Consider the following 26,220-nt stretch of genomic DNA (forward strand, 5'->3'; position numbering starts at 1 on the left):
TCAGTTTTTCTGCATCCAATCTGCATCCAATCTGCGTGTAGTGGAAACAGGCCCTTAGTGTTTTTTTTTTTTCTAAAGTTCCCATTAGCTTTAAAAACGTGAATCCCGGTGCTGTTTCTCCGTTAGTGCGATCTATTTTATACAGAATTTAAATCGCCAGCCTGCTGCATTATGAAAATCGCGTACCAATTGCATTTCCTCCGATCAGGCAATTCAAGTCTTTTTACCGTTGAGTCCCCCCCCTCCCGTCGGAAGCCGGTTCATCAAGGGATCAGGAACGGACTGCAACAAACAGAAATGCGATTGCATCACTGCAGGATTGCGTTTCTAAGTGGGAAAGGGCACCAGGGGGTGTAGCAAAAGGGGTTGCAGAGGTTGCCCTTGGATTGCCAGAGGGGCCCAGAAGGGCCCTCCCTCAACTACAGTATTAGCTCTCTATTGGTCCTGTGCTCATAATAATCACTTCTATAGATACTTTGAATAGCGGTAATCATTAACAAGCTGCTCCCCATCCCTTTCTTGCACCTCTGACACTGTAGTTGCCACTGGCAGGTTTCGGTGCGTCGTATCAATTGTTATGTATAGAGTGCTCGGGGGGGCCCATTGTAAAACTTGCATCAGGGCCCACAGCTCCTTAGCTACACCACTGAAGGGCACTATACAAAGTAAAGGAATGCATAAAAAATTGTATAGCAATTTTTACAATACAGTATTCACTTATCTTTTTTTTTCAATATTCACTTATATACATTTTTTAGTCAGTGTTTGCCCATTGTAAAATCTTTCCTGACCCTGATTTACATTCTGAAATGTATCACATGGCGACAACATCTTTAGCCCTGTCAGGTGCAGCTGTGCGGAATGTTTGTTTCCAGAAGCTAGAAAAAAAATATACCTGGTGTTCCAGAATGCTCCGCATAGCTATACAGACTAGGCTGTGACATCACTGGGAGGGCTGGGCTACATACCAATATACAGCTGTATATACATATAGGAAGTGTTCCCGATGCTGAAACAGGAATATTACGTGTGAATCCTGAATCATTTGCTGCATTTTATTATATGTCATTATGGGGCCTCTTTAAATAAAATGTATAATATTACATAATATGATCTTCTGTTGTCCTCCTCTAGAATCACCTCCTCACATTCACGCTTACAAGATTTTACACGCGCTTCACCCCTCCTCTGGTATGCGCTCCCACAACACATACATCACTCGCCAACCTTTGTTACCTTTAAATGCTCTCTAAAAACTAATTTGTTTGTATGCGCTACCTTCGGCCACTTCCCCTTTGTCCTAAGACCAATTTGCACTCCTACTAGGTATCCTAAAACACACAGCCTCTATATATTGGTTGTATACTACCCCTCCTCTTGTCCCCCCCATTCGTTTTAGATTGTAAGCTTGCAAGGGCAGGGCTCTCTCCCCCTTTTGTGTCTTGGAAATCATTATACATTTTATTCATCATGTTACTTTTATCACTGTCATTACCACTTCTGTATTTTGTATTCTGTATGCTGTATCATTTTTTGTATTTTGTCACTAATTATGTATCTTGTATATTAGTGTACACCATTGTCTGTATTATGACCATTGTCTGTATTATGTACCCCATGTTTGTTTCTTACTTTGTACAGCGCCACGGAATATGTTGGCGCTTTATAATTCAATAATAATAATAATAATAATATAATATGGTAAGTTATATTGTTATTGTTGTCATTGTCACAATGCATTAGATCATTCACACTACTAACAGTCCCTCAAAGGAAGCCACACTCTAATGTATATTGTAAAACAGTATGTAATATATAATAATGTTCATAATGGATAGATTGTAAGCTCTTTCTCTGCATAACGCCAGAGACAATCCAGGGTTATTTTTAGAACAGCTTAAGAAATGAAACAGAAAATGCAGATCTGCAGTTATTATTACAGATCATTTCTTCATCCATCATCATGTGACCATCTTCCCTGCTTCCACAGCCCTATAGTACAATCCTCCTGCCTGCCAAGCCTGGGTGACTAATGTTTACCTCCCAGCCCTCCTGTCATAGGGGTTCCCTCCCTCCTGCCTCTGGATCTGTGTACTGTCTCTTTAAAAGGCTGTCCCAGCCCCAGGAGGGGCAGTATATCCATTGTTTCTGCCGGGAGGGGGCTTTTCTCCTCCTGCTGCCTCTCATCTGATTATTTGACGTGCAGTTAAAGGGAAGGCAAGATGGCTGAGATGGGGAAAGGAGTCTCTGCGGGGAAGCTCGCCAGCAACATGCAGAAGAAGCTGACCCGGGCGCAGGAGAAGGTGAGGCTGGGAGAGGGGAGGAGGAGGAGGGGGCCCGGCTGCACTCGCAGCAACTGCCTGCCATGCCCGCGTGTGTCACACGGGAGACCCGGGGATCTGACTGCTGCACTGGAGGAGGATGGGGGACCCGGGGATCTGCTGCTGAACAGGAGGATGGGAGACCCGGGGATCTGACTGCTGCACAGAATGGGGGATCCGGCATCCGGGGATCTGCTGCTGCACAAGAGAATGGGGATCTGCTGCTCAGGAGGAGGATAGGAGACCTGGAGATGTCACACAGGAGAACTAGGGATCTGACTGCTGCACTGGAGGATAGGGGACCCGGGGATCTGACTGCTGCACTGGAGGATAGGGGACCCGGGGATCTGACTGCTGCACAGGAGGATGGGGGACCCGGGGATCTGACTGCTGCACAGGAGAATGGGGATCTGCTGCTCAGGAGGAGGATAGGAGACCTGGAGATGTCACACAGGAGAGCTAGGGATCTGACTGCTGCACAGGAGGATGGGGGACCCGGGGATCTGACTGCTGCACTGGAGAATGGGGACCAGGGGATCTGCTGCTGCACAGGAGGATGGGGATCTGCTGCTCAGGAGGAGGATAGGAGACCTGGAGATGTCACACAGGAGAACTAGGGATCTGCTGCACAGGAGGATGGGGATCTTCCCAGGAGGAGAATGGGGACGTGGGGATCTGCTGCAGCACAGGAGGAGGAAGGGGACCCGGGGATCTACTGCTTAGGAGCATGAGGGGCTTGCGGGTGTCACAGGAGAGCCAGGGATCTGCTGCACAGGAGAATGGGGACCTGGCAGTCTACTGCACCACAGGATACCTAGTGATCTGCTGCCCAGGAGGAGGACGGATGGGAGACCTGGGGATCTACTGCACAGGAGACCTAGTGATCTGCTGCCCAGGAGGAGGGGATGGGAGACCTGGGGATGTCACACAGGAGACCTAGTGATCTTCTGGACCAGAAGCTGGGGAGGCCATGGGATCTGCTGCTGTGGATAATAGGAGATCCAGAGATGGGGGCAGGGATGTGATGCACCAGAGGATGGGGAAGATCACAGATTTACCAGGATTGCAGATTCTGGTGATCTGTGTCACGGTTTTCTGAGTATAGGGGATCCACAGACCTCCTGTCTTAGGGCCTTTTTCCACTACCCTGCGATTTGCTTCTAATCGCAAATCGCAAGGTACATTAAACTAATGGAAACTGCAGCAGCAATTTCCATTAGTGCGATCCGATTGCGATGCGATTTTGGTCATTTTGGAAATTGAAACGCGATTGCGATCGGATTTCATAGTGGAAAAGAGCCCTCAGGGTTTGTAGACTGAGGGGCTTTCAGAGATTTGCTGTGTCAGGACTTGTAGAATGGGGGGGGGGGGGGGGGTAGTGCTAGAGATCTGCTGTGTCAGGGTTTGTACATTAAGGGGTATACCAGATCTGCTGTCAGTCCTGGAGGACAGAGGTGGAATGACATGGGAGTCACACATTATACAGGTGACACATGCAGTGTATAGGGGTCCCCCCCCCTTTCCCTTTCTGTGTCTGGCTCAGAAGCAAGGCAAGAATCTAATCTTCCCAGGGGGGTGGAGTCTTCATACTCTCTGTACCTATCAGGCATTAGCCTTATGGCAAACCACATGGCCCAGCCTGCCCTGGATACAAAATGAACCACATAGCCAGGCCTGGTCCACCCATGATGCCAAGTGAGGCGACTTCCTCAGGCGGTAGAAGTCTGGGGACAGCACCAGGCAGACACAGGAAGTGAAGAGAGTGCCTGGCCAACGTATACTAGGGGCAACTGTGCCTGGCCAACCTATAGTGGGGGCATCTGTACCTGGCCAACCTATACTGGGGGCAACTGTACCTGACCAACCTATAGTGGGGGCAACTGTACCTGGCCAACCTATACTGGGGGCAACTGTACCTGGCCAACCTATACTGGGGGCAACTGTGCCTGGCCAACCTATACTGGGGGCAACTGTGCCTGGCCAACCTATACTGGGGGCAACTGTGCCTGGCCAACCTATACTGGGGGCAACTGTGCCTGGCCAACCTATACTGGGGGCAACTGTGCCTGGCCAACCTATACTGGGGGCAACTGTGCCTGGCCAACCTATACTGGGGGCAACTGTGCCTGGCCAACCTATACTGGGGGCAACTGTGCCTGGCCAACCTATACTGGGGGCAACTGTGCCTGGCCAACCTATACTGGGGGCAACTGTGCCTGGCCAACCTATACTGGGGGCAACTGTGCCTGGCTAAGCTATACTGGGGGCAACTGCACCCGGCTAACCTATACTGGGGGCACCTATACCTGGCTGCCTACCTATACTGAGGGTTTTGTTTTTTTTGGGGGGTGCTCACTGCAGCTATAAGCGTGCGGTGCTGATTGTCGGGTACTGTGCGATCATTCAAATTCAGGCAGCAAAGTCTAGAACGGCCCTGCACATAGCCCAGCCTGCTCCGGGGATTAACCATCTTGCAGTCGTTCCCTGTGCAGCGTCACAGCATGTCAGATTTGCATCAGCAGTTGCCTGAGCAGCTATAAATCCTGGGGGGGGGGGGGGCTATATCAGGCCTGGTTTGGTAAGAAGCAGCGGGCTGCTGATGCACTACCAGTCCCAGAATACCATTCCCGGTTACACCTCTGGCAGTCTGTCTCTGCTTTGTAATGGGGTGTTAGGTTTCCAGGCTTGGGGGAAGGCAAGGGATTCAGTTGCTCCTGGAGAACTACAAAAACCAGCTTGCCCCTGGCAGTCTTTAGAACTGCTTTCTCAGCTGTGTGCACTGCAGAACTCTTCCCCACCTCCTCCTGGGCTGCAGAGCTGGGGACCTATTATCTATCTATCTTGTTCTATAATATGTCACCAGTTTTTGCCCTGCATTCTGAATTGAGCCCTCCCAGATAGACATTGCAGTGTTTGGAGGAGCCGGTGACTTTGATGATGAAGGTTGTTGGGGAAACGTTGTTTGCAGCATTGTGTTTTCCTTTGCATCCTGTGCTCCTTGCCTTGGCCAGCGCCTCGGCCTGCGTTGGCGATACGCCTCAGCCCTGGTGATTGATGTAGGACAGGAGGTGTGCTGGAGTCAGATGTGTGTTTCAGCAGCAGATCAGAGGTTGGGATTTTTGGAGAAATGGATATGCGAGACTGGCTGCTCTATTTATAGGGCCTGCGCTCCTGTAAAGACATTGGATGGCGTGTGCTGGAATCTGTGGCGACACATGGTTCCTGTAGATCACGTTAAATTGGACACTGCTGAACACATGTTGGCTGTTGCCATGCTGTATGGGGGGGTGGGGGCGGGCTCCATGCTGCCATGCTGTATGGGGGGGGGGGCAGGGGTCTCACGCTGCCATGCTGTATGGGGGGCATCAGGCTGCCATGCTGTGGGGGGGGGGTGTCATGCTGTATGGTGGGTCGGGGGGTTCATGCTGCCATACTGTATGGAGGGGGGGGGGGGTGGTGTTCCCTCAGGCTGCCATGCTGTATGTGGTGTTGTCATGCTGCCATGCTGTAGGGGGACCCTTAGACTTCCACGCTGTATGGGGGGCAGGGAGGCTTCATGCTGTATGGGGGGCATCAGGCTGCCATGCTGTGGGGGGGGGGTGTCATGCTGTATGGTGGGTCGGGGGGTTCATGCTGCCATACTGTATGGAGGGGGGGTGGTGGTGTTCCCTCAGGCTGCCATGCTGTATGTGGTGTTGTATGCTGCCATGCTGTAGGGGGACCCTTAGACTTCCACGCTGTATGGGGGGGGGCAGGGAGGCTTCATGCTGTATGGGGGGCGGGGTTCCCTCAGGCTGGCATGCTGTATGGGGGGTCGTCATGCTGCAATGCTGAGGGGTGGTCTTAGGCTGCCCTGCTGTATGGGGGGGCCTCACGCTACCACGCTGTATGGGGGGAACCTCAGGCAGCCATGCCAAAATTTGGTGGTTTCCGATAACCTAATCCAGTACCCCGGTTGCGTAATGCCAAGTATGTCGAGTGACTGATCTGAAGCAGTCCTCCTAAAGACTAAGAACCGTTGTGCGTCCGAAACATGTTAGCGATTCGTTGACACTGGTTTTATCTCCTTCCATTTGATCTAATAAAGGCTTGCGTTTTTCGAAGGGACATTATGCGAAACCTCACTTTTGGAATTCTCTTGAGTGATCCAGCAAACTTGTTTTGTACTTTTTTTTTTTTTTTTTTTTTACACCAGTCGCCAGTCTGGTGGCAGAAGTTTGTAACTGTTGTCTGGTGAAATACGGTAACTCCTTGTCAAATATGAAAAAGATGTAGAAGGTTAATGAAGTAATTGTGGGATTGCAGTAGTGTTGCATATTCCTCCTGCATGAGGAGGACTCTTCCCTGAAAATCTGCCAACCACAGCTCAGATGTTTCTTACATCATGGGTGGACCACTGGAATGCTCCCTACACATCCCTCACACCCAGCAAACTGCCGCGCCTTGAGCTAGTGCAGAACCCCACTGACAGACTACGAATAAACCAACCACGCATGTCCTACATTCTTTGCTTCCTCCACTAGTTAGTCGTAACATAGAGCAGTGATGTCCAACTTCAGCCCTCAAAGACCGAGGTGACGTTCTCACATTTTTAGCACTGCTCGAATTAATTGATGGGGCTGGATCAGGAAAGACTTCGTTCATCAAGCAAAACACATTTCTCGGGCCATCCTAAATCCTGGCATGGATATGGCCCATGAGGACTGGAGTTGGGCAGCCCTGACATAGGTCTGTCAAGAATGGCCTACTAAAGGTAGCCATACACCTAGTGATGATGGGCAGATTCGACCAAGAGACAAATAGATCTCTCTCTTATCAGATTCAATTAGGGCCCGTTCAGACTACAAAGTGCGGACCGCAACGCATGCGGACCGCAACGCGTACGAACGCACGCCATCCGCGTTCGTATGCGTTGCGTGGCTGATCCCATCACTGAAAAGTGAATGGGACAGCCGCGCGTTTTTGTAAAATCTGCGTGCAGCATGCGTTCCCGGACCGCACAGGTCCGGAACGCATGCTGTGTGAACATCAGACATTGCACTCTATGCAATGTCTGATGTCCTGCGTGTCGGCCCCCCCGCACGCGTTTCCAAAACGCATATGGAAACGCGTGCAGTGTGAACGGGCCCTTAGAGAGCGGTCAGCTGCCCATACACCACATGCTGATTCCCAATCAATTTCAGCATGAAATCGATCCGGAATTGGCCTTGTGCACCGCATCAGACGCTGTCCCCTAATGAAAATTGTCCCCCCGGTGCCCAGTGTAAGGTATATATTACCTGTCCCCGACCTCAGCTTGTCCCACGCTAGCTTCTGCGATTCCTCTGTTCTGCATACACGCACGGCGCACGTGGTATCCTAGTTACTTACTAGGAAACCATGTGGGGCGCGTGTGTATGGACAGCGGAGTGCATCTGGAGCAGCGGAGGGACAAGCGCAGGCCACAGACACCGGGGGGACATTTATCATTGTGAGGGGACAGCGTCAGGGATTATCGCCTCGATCGTCGCGAAATTGCACGCAGTTTCCCGCTGCGCACCTGATCGAGCAAGTTGGCCCAACATCTCGCAGCATGTGTGATCTACAATGCGACCAGTTTTCGTCTTGAAATTGGTAGCATTGTCTGTCGGGCACGCACTTGGGGCACCAATTTTCACCCAATTTGATTATAATTGGATGGTCGATCAGCCACCAAGTCGCCTGATGTGTGGCCACCTTAACATTTTAAACCTAAGTCCTTTTGTGAACTAGCCAATGATCACTCCTGATTTACGAACAAGACAATGAGGATGATCTGTCTGTCAGAGTAGAAGTGAATTCTTCTGAAGACCAACCGAAAACTCCTGATAACTAATCATGCCATCGGTTTTTGAAAGATTGACAATGCTTTGTGGGTTGTATGATTGTGGGAGTGACTAATTGCAGTAATGGGCACCTGTGGGGATTTGCTTGAAATGGAGACATTGGTTGAAAGTGCCGTTGCTGCCGTTTTGGAGACTTTTTTTTTTTTTATATTTTTATTTTTTTTACTTTGCCATGCAATTGCAGAAGTGAAATTGAATGGATTAGCTGATTGTACGAGTCTTAAGCCAACCTGCAGCAAACCTTTTCAACAAAGAACAAACGCACAACAAAGTGCTTGACAAACTCCACGACATGACCAACCACACGACTTGTATTTTCTGCGCACCAACCAACTGAACGACCAACTAATTCATATACTGCGCATGGAATGACGGACTGCGTGATATGGCCACATTCAAAACAAGTTCAAGTCGTTAATGACTTGTACACGCGTGGCCAACTGCACGATATCAGCCCAACAGTCTTGTTGAGTTCATCCACCGGTTGTATTGGGCAACCCGCTTGTTATAAGTTGGTCGTCTAATCGCTTGCCCATGCGTACACATGCCTGATTGTCGTCCAACAGGCCAAAATTCAGACAAGTTTGGTTGAACCTGTGTACAGGCCTTTATGTGTATGAGCCCCTACACAATTTAGGTCCCGATAATTTAAAGTAAACCTCCAGCAACCTCGGTTCAAGAGTTGCTTATAATCTAGTTTTCTCCGGAGTAAATCCTTCTGGACCAAAGGCTTGTTGGCCTGTGCATGTCGAGGAGCTTGGTTGGAATTTGAGCCTTTTGGTGTTTTGAGTTGGTAATTGTACGGTTTTTTTTTTTTTTTTGTTATGTTTTTTTATTGCCGATCCCTGAAAGTGTTCTAATGGAATGCTAAAATGAGATTCCTCTTCAGGAATTAATTCTCATCGCTCCTCAGAGCATCATCAGGATTGTGGTTTTGGCGTCTCTGCGTAGTTGCGTGCATTGTAAAAAGTTTGCAAACTCTCCCAAGATTCCCGTGGGATGCAAAACACTTGCATGTTGTGTTGATGATCATGTATACAGATCTCCACGAATTCCTGCTTGGGTCAAATTCTGGGCTTATCAAAGGCCTCATCTTCAATAAGGGCCTCTAAAAGCCACATCAGAAATGGTAAAAATAAAATTGCGCTCAGATGTGGGTGGCCAGCTTTGACTTTTCTGTTGGGGGGGGGGGAATGGTATGTTTGGGATGGAAGCAGAAGTTTGAAGCTGTCATCTGGCAAAGATATAATGAGATTACCAGCACTGGGCTACGTGGGAAATGGTCATCGGTCAGTGAGGGGTCAGGTAGCGGCCTAAAAAGCCCTTTCCCCTTAGCAAGTTCGTAATTAAAGGCCCGAAAAATTGTAACAGTTTAAATACTTTCATATAAAATGTACAATTCTCTCAGTCCGGTTTCACATCTGCGGTTTTGTTGCAGTGTGATGATCGCAAGGTCAAAAACGGCCTTCGAAGATTACTGCTGTGATTTCACTTATGACTACAAGCCAAGCAAGAAGCGAGGCTCTGTAGCACTGACTTCCTGTGGCGAAAATAGGAAGTGTATTTTCAAAATATGCTTCCGCGAATCTTAAATATATAAAATACTTTATAAATTACACTTGGACTATTACATCTCCTCATGGGAGATTCTCAGTTTTTTTTTTTTTTTTTTTTTTTTTTTCTTCTTCATAAAAGGACTACCTGGAAAGGATCTATACAAAGATGTCAGCGAATATCTCAATTCGTTTAGGCAGGTTTCACAGTGGGACGTTAAAGTCCCACGTTACAGCAGCCAGTAACGCAGCCTAACTCACAGCGCTGTAAAATCAATTGTGCTGTTCAATGCCCACGTTGGGTTACATAGTAACGCAGCACGTTTAAAGGGGAACTGAAGAGAGAGGTATATGGAGGCTGTCATGTTTATTTCCTTTTAATCAATACCAGTTGCCTGGCAGCCCTGCTGGTCTATTTCTCTGCAGTAGTATCTGATTAAAACCAGAAACAAGCATTCAGCTAGTCTTATCAGATCAGACTTATAAGTCTGAACCACTGAAACACCTGATCTGCTGCATGCTTGTTCAGGGGCTATGGCTAATAGTATTAGAGGCAGAGGGTCAGCAGGGCTGCCAGGCAACTGGTATTGTCTAAAAGGAAATAAACATGACAGCCTCCATATACCTCTCTCTTCAGTTCCCCTTTAAAACAAAGTGCTGCGTGCTGTACGTTATACTGGGCTAAGCAGCGTTAGACTGCTTGCACATGCTCAGTAATGTTGGAGGAGGAGGTCTCCCCTCCTCCTCAGCGGCCAGCCACATGGCTAATTAATATTCTCTGCACTGCAGAGACTCATGGTAGGACTGTAGTGTTGTCCGGATCATGAACGAATCCTTCATTTGATCCGGATCTTTTTTGTTGGTCGAATCATCCGGATCATCACAATGAAAGATTGGGTTCACAGTGGATGTCTGTCTGGAAGAAACAGGAACATACAGAATGTACAGTGCAGGGAAAGTCCTGTCCTGCTAGTCATTTCACCCAGTCTGCTTCCCTAGTAAAATGATTCAAATGATTCGGTTCAAAGATCCGGATCTTTTCAATGATCTTATTCAAATGATCCGAATCCTTATAAAGATCCGGACTTCCTATCACTAACCTGGAGCGGCTGCTTTGAGAGCTGCATAACGCAGCTCAATCTGACGTCCAACTTCAACATCACCATACGTTGCGTTAGGGGCACGTTATGCGACCATAACGTCCCCTAAAACGCAACGTCTTGGTGGGAAAGTAGCCTAACACTCTATTTTAACTGCAGTTCAGGAATACTTTTTTTGAATATATAACTGGCTATCTACCATGAGGAGATGGACTAGCCCAAAACCTGACATATCTGTCAGTTTCACTACCTACTGCAAAATAGGAAAAAATAATTTGTGGTGCATTTTACGATGGAAGAAATGTAGGTTAGGTATTTGACATTTTTTTGTTACATTGTTCAGGATAGTTTTCCTTTTAATCAAACTGGCGTCACAGACAGGATGTAGATTTTTCACACCTGACCAGTTTGCCTGCCTCTTTCTCTTGCCAGGACTTTAGCCTTGCTGATAAGTCGCACACAGCGTGCTGGGTGCTGCCACCTGGGCACAATGCCACCCCTTTTCATATCTGTACTCCTATCTTTATCTCTCTCTAAACAGGCTGACTGCTATATGAGATGCTTTTTAATTGTCAATAACAGAATTTGTTAAAAGGTTTGACTATTGTTCATCAGATTACTAGGTTGTTAAACCGAATAGCTCAGTCTGTTACAAGAAAGCATTAAAGTGTACCCAAAGCAATTCTATGGTCCAAAAAAACACATACTTGCCTAAAAAGAGGAAACCCTCTAGCCCCGCAGGCTAAATGGGGTCCTTCTTGCCATTTTATGTGGCCCTTGAGAGCATCAAATGTGCATCTTTGTAAGCCATAAAAGAACGACCGCTCACTGCCTTCCCATTCAGAGGAGCACACCGGTGACTGTTTCTGGCTGAAACAGTGTCAACCGGGGGACAGCAATAACTCACAGGACCCCCACACCAAAAAAATGGCATGGAGGCCCAATCCTTGAATCCAACAAGGGGATCCTAGGAACGGATGCTAATAAAACGTGCACACAGACCTACCTACACACCTTTCTCCTTGTCAACCTTCTCCCAACACTGCTTAAAGGGACACTTAAGTCAAACAAAAAAAATGAGTTTTACTCACCTAGGGCTTCCAATAGCCCACTGCAGCTCTCCGGTGCCCTCGCCGTCTCCCTCCGATCCTCCTGGCCCCGCCGGCAGCCACTTCCTGTTTCGGTGACAGGAGCTGACAGGCTGGGGACGCGAGTGATTCTTCGCGTTCCCAGACACATTAGCACCCTCTATGCTGCTATATAGTATATGATATATGCTATAGCAGCATAGATGGCGCTATTGTGGCCAGGAACACGAATCACTCGCGTCCTAAGCCTGTCAGCTCCTGTCACCGAAACAGGAAGTGGCTGCAGGGGGCTATTGGAAGCCCCAGGTGAGTAAAACTTATTTTTTTTTTTTTGACTTAAGTGTCCATTTAAGTAGCCCAGTGGAACAGATACCTGCTCCAGCGCTGTGTTGGATCTCTTCTCTTCTTCCTGGCCGCTTTACGCTCTGTGGTTCCCTACTTCCTTCTCCCAATCCCAGAGATGCATTTGGAGCAAGAAGTACTGTATTGGCTCTCGTATAAGCCGAGGTACCCACTTTTCCTTCAGAAACCATGAAAAAGTGATTGACTCGCATATATGGACGCATTTTAATGCAAAAAACACACCAGTAAAAAATAGCTGAAGACGATATGGACGAGCTAAACTTGTTGTATACACACATCCAATTTTGATTGACCAATTTTACCACCTATATGTAGTATGAGGACCAACAGAATTTGAACACTATGAGCAGATTGTGTAGGTAAGCTTTCATGCTACACGGAGGTGGTAAAATTGGCCAGTCAAAATTGTACATGTGTACTAGGCTTAAAGGACACCCGAGGTGAAAATAAACTAACGAAATAACGATTGTATCTATCTTCCTTCTAAAAATGACTTCAGATATTCCAAAGTGTTTCCCCCCCCCCCCCCCCCCCCTCAAGTTTTAACTGTTTTATTTTTTGTTGCTCAATGACCCATTCATTGAAATATATGCCAGAGCTACAATCTGTGAAGTGAGGGTTACACTAGTCACTTCCTGCCTGAGTCAGGACTGAGTCAGCCACTTACATACCTGATATTTAACTTTTTCAGGCAAAGAAAGGGAAAAAAAGGAACACAGCCTAGTTATTTGTGTGCTAGGCACTGAACATACACATGTCTATCTCATCATGTCACATGTCACCTCAGGTATGCTTTAAGTCTTAATTGCTATAGTGCCCACTTGGATAAATGCAGTGTGTGCAAGGCGTGCCTGTCATGCTCAGTACTGCAGAGACAGTTGGCCAATCAGGTGAGTCAGCTCGGGTTGCTGTTCAGTTATTGAAAGAATGCCAAATCAGACTTTCCAGAGTTAACCTGTTAAGTCCCTGGTGTTGCTTCTGTGACATGTTACATGTATCTTGAGAGCTCACGTGCAGCTCATTCCAACGGTGACACGTCCGGGAATGTAGAGCGTCAACTCCTGGCACCAGCCCTGTAAACCGCTGCTTTCCAATTATCAGAAAATCAGTATTGATGGGACAGCAATTATTAGCAATCAACATTGATTGGACAGCAATTATTAGCCATCAGCATTGATTGGACAGCCCGTTTGTCTCTCGGTATGGTGAGGGACACACTGGCTGCCAGGGGCTGGAGGAAGCCCCAGGTAAGGAGATCTGGTCTAGGTTAAAAAGCCTGTTTCCTTTTAGAAAACATATTAAAATCTCCCATGAGGAGATGGAATAGTCCAAAATCTGTCAGATCTGTCAGCTTTTTATTACTAACTAAATGACAGCAACATAGGAAATACATTTTATAGAGCTATTTACATGTTACTGTATGTGCAGGTATTTAAAAATGTTACCATTTTTTTACATGGAATGCTGAAGGTTTGGCTTCCCCGGGAGTCCAGCCTACTGTCTGCCATCCAGTCAGACCCTTAGCTGAGTTTGAACCCCCTCACATGTCAGCATTTGACACGTGGCGTGGTTACACAGCAGTCAGAAACTGCCTTGCGTCGTGTCTGAGCGTGGCTGCGTTCAGACGTGTTTCCGTTGGGCAGACACCTCTCCTCTGCCTGTGCGTTTCTGAAATTATACAATGCTCCACAATCTGGAAAATCGCAGGTGGAAAATGCAATCGCAAAAATAGAACGCCGCAAACCGCCCACAAAACTGCCAATATAAGCATGCTCCCAGCCTTACTATGGAAAAGGTTCAGTCCTTATATCTCTCGCTTGGACTATTGTAACCTACTGCTCGGTGGTCTACCAACAGACTGGCACCGATTCAATCTTTAGTGAACTTGGCTGCTTGTCTCATTCATCTTTCTTCTCACTAATACCTAAATACCCAGATCTCCAATCTCAGGTCTGCACAGGATCTTCTTTTTGTCCTCTTAGAATCGCCTTCTCGCAATTATGTATACAAGACTTCTCATGTGCCTCACCCCTCCTCTGGAATGCTCTTCCACAGCACATCCATCACTCTCCAACCTTTTCACGTCTTTAAACCTTCCCTAAAAACCCACTGTTTCAGACAAGCAAATGCTCTGTTAGGCCATTCCCTTTCAACCTCTCCAGTAACTAAATAACCTAAACACTCAATGCCTGTATGTATACCGCATACTTCCCCACCTCTGGTCCCCCCCCCCCCCCCCCCCCCATACCATTCCTTTAGATTGTCTTCTTCCAAGGGCATGGCTCTCTTGCCTTTTTTGTGTCTTGGATGAATTATTATTATTTTTTTTTTCCCATTTCATAGCTCACACTCTGTTAGACATTGTATTCATCATGTCACATCTGTCATTGTAATCACCAGTTCTGTATTTTGTACCAATGTCCATATTTGAGGTTTATGTTTGTCTTTAATATTGTTATGTACCCCTTGTTGTTTTCTTACTTTGAACAGCGCCACAGAATATGTTGGCGCTTTATAAATCCTTTCTTTTTGTAGTTTGCTTTTTCGCAGTCTGTGTCCTTGTAGGAATTTTGGTTCAGTTACAGTGGGGGGGGGGGGGAAGAAACCACATGACGAAAGTCTAATTTTAAAGTGTCTTGAAATAATCCGAAGTGTTCTGCTCCGTCATCCGGTGCAGGCGTTTCACGTTCAGTAAATAATGCGATCATTTCTCGTTTTTAGAACCCCCGTATCTTGTCGTTGATGAAGCGGTGGGGGGATCTTGTGTTTCTGAATGACGGTGACAGCTGTCTTTGGGGATGAACTCAGGCCAGCTTTATTTAAGCGATCAAGACAACTGCTTGTGCGGATCAAACGAAAGGCTAAATTTGTGACCTGCCTCCCCTCGTCGCCCTCTGCTGGGGGGGGTCCTTCTCTCCTGTCCTCGTCTCGTGACTTTTCCTCCAGCCCTGGCTGTGACTGCTGAGACAGAGAAATGCCTGCAGATCACACCTGTTAGCAGGTGCTGGAGGAGGAGAGGAGACAGCTGCATTCTCACTGCTGCTAGCTCTCTGTGCTGCTCCTATTTGGGAAGATCTGTGAACACTGGAGGCTAGGAGTCCGTACACACATCCAATCTTAATCTGCAAATGACTGGCCAATCTTAGCACTGCTATGTAGTAAGAGTGCCAACAGATTTTTGAATGCTTTGAACAGACTGTGTAGATAAGCTCTCATACTACATGGAAAAGTGGTAATATTGGCCAGTCGTCTGCAGATAAAAATTGGATGTGTGTACGGACTTTAAGGGTGAATAAGAGAGCCCACACATTACTCCTTACTCACATTTTCAGCATCGTCAATCATAATTGATGCCGCAACGTGACCACATGATCAATCGATTCGAAACCTTGATTGGGCATGTTGGAAAGCTTGGTTAAAAGGGCTCGATCGGTTGCAAGGGGGATACCAGCGATACCTTTTTTTTCCTTTTTTTCCCCGATGACCGACGTACCCCTCCAAGTGTATGTGAATCACATGTAGTGTAAAAGAGTGCTTTCAGCTTGCGTTGTTGCCCTATTTTACCGCAAGCAATGGAAGTCTATGGGGACTTTCACTCTTGGGGTCCATTCACACGGGTGGCTGACAGGCGGTGAAGTCACTGCCTTCCAGCTGCTGTCCTGCATCGGACAGTTGCTTCTTTGCGCTCTGTACCGAAGATGTACAGGCCCCCCCCCCCCCCCCCCCCAACACAGATTGAGAGATCTGAGGGCAGTCAGCAGAGCTGGAACAAGGTCCTCCAGCACCCAAGGCTGAGACACTAAAGTGCGCCCCTCCATCCCTCCCACCCCGGCCGTCACACACTGATTGCTATTAGACTAAGAGGCTCCCCAGGGCCCCCAACACCTTAATCTCTAGTTATCTGGCTTGCAGTCACTGCCATGTTGCCCCTTTGCTTTTTTTCTCTCTGCCTCAAACTCAATAGGGGAATGATAGTTGAGTGAGTTGTGCTCCTACACTGCGCCCTGAGGCTGGAGTCTCTCACTCTCAGGCCCAGTGCACACCGAGCGGTTTTTGGAGCGATCCGCCGGCCGCATCCGCCTCTAAAATCGCTTGTCTAATGTATTGCAATGGGATGGTGCACACCGGCGGTTTGCGGTTTTTGCCAAGCCGCAAACGCGCCTCCTGCTGCACGTTTGCGGTTTTCGGAAGCGTTTGGTCCTCAATGTTAAGTATAGGAAAAACGCAAACCGCTCTGAAAAACGCTAGTTCAGAGCGGTTTGCCAGGCATTTTTGTTACAGTAGCTGTTCAGTAACAGCTTTTACTGTAACAATATGTGAAATCTGCTACACAAAAACGCACGCAAAACCGCTAGGTATAATTAGAAAACCTCTCTAAACATACCTAGAATCGCTCTGAAATCAGCTCCCAAAACCGCTAGCGTATTGCGGATCTGCTAGCGGTTTTGGTGTGCACTGGGCCTCACTCTCACTCACTCACTCTCTCACTCTCTCTCTCACTCTGCCGCGGACCTCTGCCGCCCATTGAAACCAATGTGTGTCAGCACTCGACACACGTTGAGTTACAACCGCTGCAATTTGGCTGCATTTAAATTTCACTGGCAGGCGGCAGACAGAAGGCTGGGATTTTAGGCAAAGGTTCAGATCAGCTGTCCGTTCGAAAGGAGCCTAATTGCGGTACGCTGAAAATATCCAATCTGACACAAGCGCTGCAGCACGTTTCCGCCAGCGCGGAGCTTGGGCTAATGCAAGTCCATGGGCGATGCATGTAGTTTAAACGATGGAGAGCTGTGCAGAGCGCATGCGCAGTAGTTCCTGCCCAGCAGGGAGTATGTTACTGAATGGGGAGCGGCTGTCAGCTTGCTCCACCGCAGGGTCATAGGATTGACGTTTTTAGCGATGCAGCTGAAACATCCCAACACAAGAAATACGTGCAAAACTGGCTTAAAGAGACACTGAAGCGAAAAAAAAATGATATTATGATTTGTATGTGTAGCACAGCTAAGAAATAAAACCTTAAGATCAGATACATCAGTCTAATTGTTTCCAGTACAGGAAGAGGAGCTGTTAGGTATAAGGTCTCAGAGAAAATAAACACATATATCCGTAGCTAAAGATTGGCTGTACTTACATTACATATGCATTTCACTGTCCACGTTTGGATTTCACAGAATTTGTATATAGTATATGCAGAGATAGATGCTCCTGACAGCTCATGGCAGGCTCCATGTTTTTCTGTCAAATGTGTCGTCATGTCCTGCCTGCTTCCTGATCACAGATAAGCTCCTACTTGAACAACACAGTGTGCAGTGAATATTAATGAGCCATGTGGCTAGGAACAATAGCTGACTCCTGCAGTGTACTCTGCCTGGATATTTATCAGTGCTATGCGCTGGACTGATTAGAAGCTCCTGTACCGTCTCATTAGCAGCCGAGGGGAGGGCCCCAGAATGCTTTGCAGTTTAGTATGCGGCTTGCGTCCTTATGGTTCTATAACAGCCTTTCTGATAAGCACACATCAAAGGTAACTGAGATTTTTATCTTCACTAATTGCTTTATGGCTTCCTTCTAAACTGTTTAACACAGGAGAATAGAGGTTTAAATTAGCTTCTGCAGCCTGACAGTTACTCTTTAAGAAACTCCAGTTGTTATCTCTACAAAAAAGCCATTAAGCTCTACGACTTTCAAAGTCGTGGAGAGGGCTGTCTTCTGACTTTTATTATCTCAACTGTTATTGAACTATTTACTTTTTCTCCGCCAGAGGAGAGGTCATTAGTTCAGACTGCTCTGAAAGAATCATTTTGAATGCTGAGTGTTGTGTAATCTGCACATATTAGAGAATGATGCAATGTTAGAAAAAACACTATATACCTGAAAATAAAAATGAGAATATTTTCTTTGCTGCTAATCTTCTAGTAATTATTCATAGTACACAAACAATTCATTATATCATATATTTTTTTTCGCTTCAGTGTCTCTTTAAGGGATACATGTGACTTTTTTTTGTAAGAATGGGTAAAAGTTAGATACTCACTCACTCACTCACTCACTCACTCACTCACTCACTTTAGTTACCCCCCCCCCCCCCCCAAGCTCCTCGATTGGAGCGTGGCCACACTGCGCAGGACGGCTTGCGCCCGCAGAATTGATCTAACTTGACTTTCCTGTCAAGCATGAGTGATTCTGATCTACTGCACAGGTTTAATGTAGTATGGACACAGAGGCGCCAGACGGGTAAAAAGATCTAAAACATTTAAAAGTGAGGAGGTAGTGGTGGACTTGCCTCCTCCGGGCAGACACAAGAAAATGCAGATCAATTTTCAGCAAAACAATTTATTTACATACTCCAGTAAAATTCAACACATTTCGCAGGAGTGACCCACTTCCTCAGGCAATAAGTTGGAGCACATACAAAAGAGGCACTTGGCATAATACCAGACCTGTTTTTGTATATGCTCCATCTTATTGCCTGAGGAAGTGGGTCACTCCTGCGAAACGTGTTGAATTTTACTGGAGTATGTAAATAAATTGATCTGCATTTTCTTGCGTCTGCCCGGAGGAGGTAAGTCTACCACTACCTCCTCACTTTTATGTTTTCAATCTTTTTATCCTTCTGGCGCCTCTGTGTCCATACTACATCATACATATCCACCCTCCACCCCTTTTTTTTCTTGATCTACGGAGAGCGACTTCTTAATCCTGAGTGGGGACAGGTCTAATCTGCCCACCTGCCTATACGGTGGTTGCCTATGCGGTAACCCTGACTTTTTAGTATACTGCACATACTCTTTCCACACACCTTCACTTACCAGTGCATACTACACTATATTGGGCTCTCTGTGTCCCTCTTTTTTTGTTTCTTTTACTGCACAGGTGAGCTGTCTTGCGCTGTGTGTTTAAGGACAGGAGCGGCCCGCAAACCGCCCAGCACAGCAGGTCTGTGTCCAGCACTGTGTCCTTTTAACAAACTCACAGGTTTGCTTTGATGACACCATGAATACTCCTTAAACCAGAGGCCGCTCAGGAAACCAGAGCAGAAGTAATGTTGACAATATGATAAAAGGATCAGTAGATGGACAGTGGTGTTGAGTCTCTCTTCCCCCCCCTCTCCCCGGCAGGCCGGACGCACGTGGAGTATCGGATTTCCACCCGACCTACTTCTCATTACTCAGCGATTTCAGCAGAGACCTTACATCAGGCTGTGACTTCACTGTGACAAAGGGTCTACTCTGCCAATCCGGGGGGATTCCCAAGACCTTACTTAGCAATATAGACCCGCTCGTTCATCGTTTTTCATTTATTGGTTCTCGTGTTTTGCTGAGTGGATGTTAAATTGTCCGAAAAGCCACATGAGCTGTGCGCAAGCCTCACAAAGGTAAATGTAAATGTTTGATGAGAAACACGAGTGTTGTGTAGGAAGGTAATAGATTTAAGATAAAGGGTTGGCCGCCGGTCTCCGTTCCTGTTGGTGTATCCATTTCAGCCAATGGCAAAGCTTTAGGCCGGCACTATTGTGTTTTGTACTGGCAGTTTGGCTTAAGAAAGAGCTTCTACAAAGATTGAGGGAAATCAGACCAGATACCATTTCCTGTTTCAAAGACCTCCATAGCAATGGCCTACCATGTGGTCAGATAGCTGCGTCTTGGCCACTCCCCTATGCAGTTTCGACAGCTTCCTGAGCCCATGCAGCAGCCTAAGCAACTTTTGTCCTGCAGAAATTTAGTTGTGGTGTTTCATTCGAGGCCCTACAGTTTGGTTGGCTCACTACAATGTTGCCTCCATACCACAGAATGGAAGGTTAATCACATCCCTGGGGATGCTGGACCTGCGTACACAGCACTTGGAAATAATCAATCTTATCTCCATAGCAGCTGACACCCAAGATATTCAGCATTCTCAGTGAAGCATATGAAGGGGTTCAGAGGAAGAAGCATGTAATGAAGGAATGTTAGCGTAATGCAGCTTGAGTAGCGGGTGTGTTGGCAGTGGCTATCTTGCGTTTATTGGCGGTAGTATAGTGTTCAGTTACGTAGTAACTACACATTTTCTGCAGCACTTAACAGACTATATTGGACAGTTCGCAATAACTGGCTGTCTCTCAGCCAAGTTCTCAGTCTTGTATACCCATCACACCCCAGGGCTTTTTATCGGGTGGTATAAATTTGAATAAAAGGCAATTATGGACAAAACCCCAGTCGTTAGGACAACTGTAAGGAGAGGTATATGGAGGCTGCCATATTTATTTCCTTTTTAGGCAATACCAGTTGCCTGGCTGTCCTGTTGATCCTTTGCCTCTAAAGGTGCATACACACGTCTGAATTTATGCCTGATTGTCGTTCAACTGGACGTTTGAACGACTTGTCATCCAGCTAATTTAAATGTTTGACTGGTGAATGGACTGGATGGAACAATGGACCAGATCAAGACTGATCACACGACTTGATGTTAGGCCTAGTGCACACCAGAGCGGTTCGGCTGCGGTTTGCGATCTGCTTGCGGGTGCGGATACGCTTGGGTAATGTATTTCAATGGGCTGGCGCACACCAGAGCGGGAGGCGTTGTGCAGAAACGCATACTCCCGGGCTGCTGCAGATTTTGGATTGCGGAGGCGTTTCTGCCTCCAATGTAAAGTATAGGAAAAATGCAAACCGCTCTGAAAAACGCCTGTACAGAGCGGTTTTGCCTGCGTTTTTGTTACAGAAGCTGTTCAATAACCGCTTTACTGTAACAATATATGAAATCTACTACACCAAAACCGCTACGCGAAACGATAGCTGAAACGCTACAGAAAAATAACAAAAAGCGTTTCAAAATCTGCTAGCATTTTGCGGATCTGCTAGCGGTTTTTGGTGTGCACCAGGCCATAGTGTGAAAGTAATAGACTTTCAAACAACAAGTCGTTTGTACGCATGTACGGACCTAACTGTCGTTTTGAGCAACAGTCCACAGATCTGCCGAGCAGATCAGTCAAAACTGCTGCTATCTATCGAACGTACACACTTCCAACTTTCGTTTTGAACGACAAGTCTTTCAGAAATATCAGACGTGTGGACGTACCTTAATACTCTTATCCATAGACCCTGAACAAGCATGCAGCAGATCAGGTGTTTCTGACATTGTTGTCAGATCTGACAAGATTGTTTCTGGTGTTGTTTAGGGACTACTGAAGCCAAATAGATCCGCAGGGCTGCCAGGCAACTGGTATTGTTTGAAAGGAAATAAATATGGCAGCCTCCATAGCCCCCTCACTATAGTTGTCCTTTATAAGGAATTGCACTAAAAACGGTGACACTTCGCGGTGATTGCCACAATTTGAAGCGTCGCTCCTTTGGGTTCACGTTACAATTAGCTTGTGCCACAGACGGTCACAGCAGACCCGATATGTGTTTTTTTTTTTTTTTTTTTTTTGCCTCTCTGTTCTGTCTGTCGCGACAGACATGTCATAATAGCAATGCTGTGTATGGCATGTCCGATGTCGGTAAAATTCTATTCAGAAGGGGACTTTGCGTTCCGTCACGACAGAAGTGTCTCAACATATCCTACACTTAGGCCTGGTGCACACCAAAAACCGCTAGCAGATCCGCAAAATGCTAGCAAATTTTGAAACGCTTTTTCTTATCTTTCTGTAGCGTTTCAGCTAGCATTTTGCGGTTTTGTGAGGTGTTTTTGGTGTAGTAGATTTCATGTATTGTTACAGTAAAGCTGTTACTGAACAGCTACTGTAACAAAAAACGCCTGGCAAACCGCTCTGAAGTGCCGTTTTTCAGAGCGGTTTGCGTTTTTCCTATACTTAACATTGAGGCAGAAACTCCTCCGTAATCCAAAATCTGCAGCAGCCCGGGAGTATACGTTTCTGCAAAACGCCTCCCGCTCTGCTGTGCATCAGCCCATTGTAATACATTACCCTAGCGGATCCGCACCCACAAGCGGATCGCAAACCGCAGCAGAACCGCTCTGGTGTGCACTAGGCCTATAAGGACCACTCCAGCGGAAAAAAACAAAAACAGTTAAGCAGTTAAAATCTGACAGGTTTTCGACTAGTCCATCTCCTGGGGGATTCTCAGGGTTTTATTTGTTTTCAACAGAATTTCCTGAACAGCAATTTAACTGCGTGAATAGTAAGATACCAGCCAGCCTCACTACTCACTTGCATGCTATGTTTTTGGGCGGTTAGACTTAGCAACTGCCATTCAGGAAATGCTTTTGAAAACAAAAAAAAACCCTAAGAATCCCCCATGAGGATATGGAGTAATCCAAAACCTGTTGGTTCTGTCAGGTTTTAACTGCTTACTTTTTTCGCTGGAGTGGTCCTACTTTAACCTGCTGGGCGGTCTGGACGAGCTCAGCTCGTCCAGTACCGCCGGAGCCTGCCGCTCAGGCCCTGCTGGGCCGATTTGGCTCAAATAAAAAGCAGCACACGCAGCCGGCACTTTGCCAGCCGCGTGTGCTGCCTGATCGCCGCCGCTCTGCGGCGATCCGCCGCGAGCAGCGGCGAAAGAGGGTCCCCCCAGCCGCCTGAGCCCAGCGTAGCCGGAACAAAAAGTTCCGGCCAGCGCTAAGGGCTGGATCGGAGGCGGCTGACGTCAGGACGTCGGCTGACGTCGATGACGTCACTCCGCTCGTCGCTATGGCGACGATGTAAGCAAAACAAGGAAGGCCGCTCATTGCGGCCTTCCTTGTTTATTCTGGGCGCCGGAGGCGATCGGAAGAACGCCTCCGGAGCGCCCTCTAGTGGGCTTTCATGCAGCCAACTTTCAGTTGGCTGCATGAAATAGTTTTTTTTGTATTAAAAAAAAACCCTCCCGCAGCCTGCCTGGCGATCTTAATAGAACGCCAGGCAGGTTAAAGGACTTCCGAGGCCAAAATTAATAAAATCACACTATACTTTTTTTTTTTTGCAGAATCCACGGAGGACGTCCTGCCCGTCCTCCGCTCCGTGCCGCCATCAATGCAGGTCTTTTCATTCCCCTAGGGCTCGGTCCGACCCCACCGAACGGGTCGCATCGATGCCACCTCTAACATGGCCGCCGCCTTGCTCCGTGGCTGCGCAGTACGCTTTGTCGCTGACGTACGCTTGGGGAGCATGCCGGGACCTAGTACGCGGCGGGAGGCGGGCAATAGGCTGCGCAGTCGCGCTAGCGACAAAGCGTACTGGGCAGCCGCGGAGCAAGGCGGCAGCCATGTTAGAGGTGGCATCGATGCGACCCGTTCGGTGGGGTCGGGCCGAGCCCTAGGGGAATGAAAAGACCTGCATTGATGGCGGCACGGAGCGGAGGACGGGCAGGACGTCCTCCGTGGATTCTGCAAAAAAAAAAAAGTATAGTGTGATTTTATTAATTTTGGCCTCGGAAGTCCTTTAAGCTGCTCACATTGGATGGATCTAGGAACTGCATTGAGTCAGTGTTGTAGCAGAGGCAGGATCAGTTCTTAGCGCCTGATTAGTAGTTACTGCAGTTGCATTGGGTGATGCTGATCTACAGCTATAAGGAGCTCTCTGCTCCTGGCAGTGGAGGAGGTCAGTGAAGGTTGGGGATTAGGAGTCATCACATAATGACATGTAAGACCTGCTGACTGCATAATGCCATGGATTTCTGCTCTGAAGATACTGCTGTAAGCCCCGCCTGGGAAGACTCTCTCTACTGAACTACCCTCTGTTTCCTCCCAGCCAATGACAAGCATCGACTTCAAGTGACCTCCCCCGAGGAGCCCAGCAAGGATATCCCAACTGATGCAGCAAACCTGGGTCATATTGGACTGTGTGTTAATGAACAGTAGTATAATTGCAATCTCTTGCACACACCCCTAGCTGATAATACACAATGGTTAATTTAGAAACCTCCCACCCACTCTCATTATGATCTGCTGTGACCCAGTTGGGGTTGTGTTAACTGCAGACTGTGTTTTTTTTATTTATTTTTTTTAAGCCTGATACACGCATCAAAATTGGCCATGTTTACCATTTCCATGTAGTATGAGAACTTGCCTACACAACCTGCGCAGAGTATTCAAGCGATGTAGCGATGTCACCTCTCGAGTCTCCTAGAGAAAAGCAGAATCTAGCAGGGGGGGAGGGGAGCCCCCCGGTAATGGTTGCACCCTGGTAATGGTTTTGAGAGGTGTGCAGAGCTGGGAACTTGGGATTACAGAGATCTCATTCACTGTTAAAGCGGACCTGAACTGAGAACTTCTACTCTAAAAGATGCACAACGGCATTATGACCTTTTAAAGAAAAACATTCCTTTGTTACCGCTGATACAAATCCTGCAATGACTCTGCAGTGTGTCTACTTCCTGCTTTCATGGATGCAGACATATTGTTAACATTCTGTGCTTTCAAATGAGATTATCTGCCATGGCAGTCATGTGATAGAGGGTTGGGATCAAATTAGAAATTGTGATTAGCCTGTCTAATTCCTCCTCATCTGTGACTAAATACATCTGTCTCTAAATGCATACAGGGTGCATTTCTGTTATGTTTTCCTTCTGTCCTGTGCAAGAGCTCAGCTCCACTTTAGGGCACTATGGTGAAAATTGTGAAATTTAAAATATGTGCAAACATATACAAATAAGAAGTATATTTCTCCCAGAGTAAAATGAGCCATAAATTTACTTTTCTCCTATGTTGCTGTCACTTACAGTAGGTAGTAGAAATCTGACATTACCGACAGGTTTTGGACTGGTCCATCTCTTCATGGGGGGATTCTCAGAGTTTTCTTTATTTTCAAAAGCACTTGAAAATAAACCAGAGCGGTTCTGCTGCGTTTTGCGATCCGCTTGCGGGTGCGGATCCGCTTGGGTAATGTATTTCAGTGGGCTGGTGCACACCAGAGCGGGAGGCGGTTTGCAGACACGCATACTCCTGGGCTGCTGCAGATTTTGGATTGCGGAGGCGTTTCTGCCTCAATGTTAAGTATAGGAAAAACGCAAACCGCTCTGAAAAACGGCACTTCAGAGCAGTTTGCCAGGCGTTTTTTGTTACAGTAGCTGTTCAGTAACAGCTTTACTGTAACAATACATGAAATCTACTACACCACAAACGCTTCACAAAACCGCAAAATGCTAGCTGAAACGCTACAGAAAAAGAAGAAAAAGCGTTTCAAAATCTGCTAGCGGTTTTTGGTGTGCACCGGGCTTCAGTGAATGGCAGTTGCTCTGTCCAACTGCCAAAAAAACCATTGTAACAAGCAGGGAAGCTGGCCAGCATCCTTGTTTAAATCCTTTTTAGGGAACCTCTTTATCCTATATAATAAAACCCCTGTGTCCCTTCGTAGCGCTGTCTCTGTGTAGCTGATCCGTGCTTTTTGCTACTGCGCAGCACTGATCCGGACAGCAGTTGCGACTGGATGACGGGGCCAGTGAGCCGGGCACACGTGCGGGCGGACAGGTGCGCAGCTTAAAAAAAACAACCAAAAAAAACCGCCCTAGAGCCCGTTTTTTTAAAACTGGCTTGGGTCTATTCGTAAAAAATAAGCCTTGCTGAGAGTCCCCTATGAAGAGATGGACTAGTCCAAAACCTGTCACTTCTGCCAGATTTCTACTACCTACTGTAAGTGACAGCAACATAGGAGAAAAGTACTTTATGGCTCATTTTACTTTGGAAAAATTGTACTTCTTATTTGTCTGTTTGCACATATTTTACGTTTTACAATTTTTCGCCATAGACCCACTTTAGGGTTCTCAGGAAGCAAGAGCCCCTGGTAATAGGCGTGCAGAGCTGGGAACTTGGGCATGCAGAGATTTCACCCCAGGTAGAATGTTCAGGGACTGATAGGTGTGTCAGGTTTGCAGAGCTGGGAGCTCAGGTGTGCAGAGACTTCCCATTGGAGCACACAACGTGGCGGTTTAAGCTGTTTGTAGCCATGTCTGTGGGTTTACTTTGTAGTGGTGAACTTTCCCCCACTATTGGCGATAAATGAGTCTCTCAGCTGCGTT

At 47.2% G+C, this 26,220-nt stretch overlaps 1 protein-coding gene across 12 annotated transcripts in view; it reads left to right on the plus strand.

Annotated features, from left to right (window-relative positions):
- Positions 1 to 2,122: 2,122 nt before the first annotated feature.
- The window catches only part of BIN1 (bridging integrator 1), a 181,206-nt gene continuing 157,108 nt past the window's right edge, over positions 2,123 to 26,220 (plus strand). For 4 of the 12 annotated variants that reach the window (XR_011022888.1, XM_068246116.1, XM_068246117.1 and 1 more), the window contains exon 1: positions 2,123 to 2,303. Coding sequence is in view for 11 of the 12 variants with exons in the window: in XM_068246116.1 (XP_068102217.1) it covers positions 2,223 to 2,303 (81 nt within the window). In the remaining variant the exon portion in view is untranslated. The remainder of the gene's footprint in view (positions 2,304 to 26,220) is intronic. The other 8 variants (XM_068246121.1, XM_068246120.1, XM_068246122.1 and 5 more) reach the window with 5 other exon arrangements.

Source organism: Hyperolius riggenbachi, chromosome 7, assembly GCF_040937935.1.
Source record: "Hyperolius riggenbachi isolate aHypRig1 chromosome 7, aHypRig1.pri, whole genome shotgun sequence".
In the NCBI taxonomy this organism is placed as follows: Eukaryota; Metazoa; Chordata; class Amphibia; order Anura; family Hyperoliidae; genus Hyperolius; species Hyperolius riggenbachi.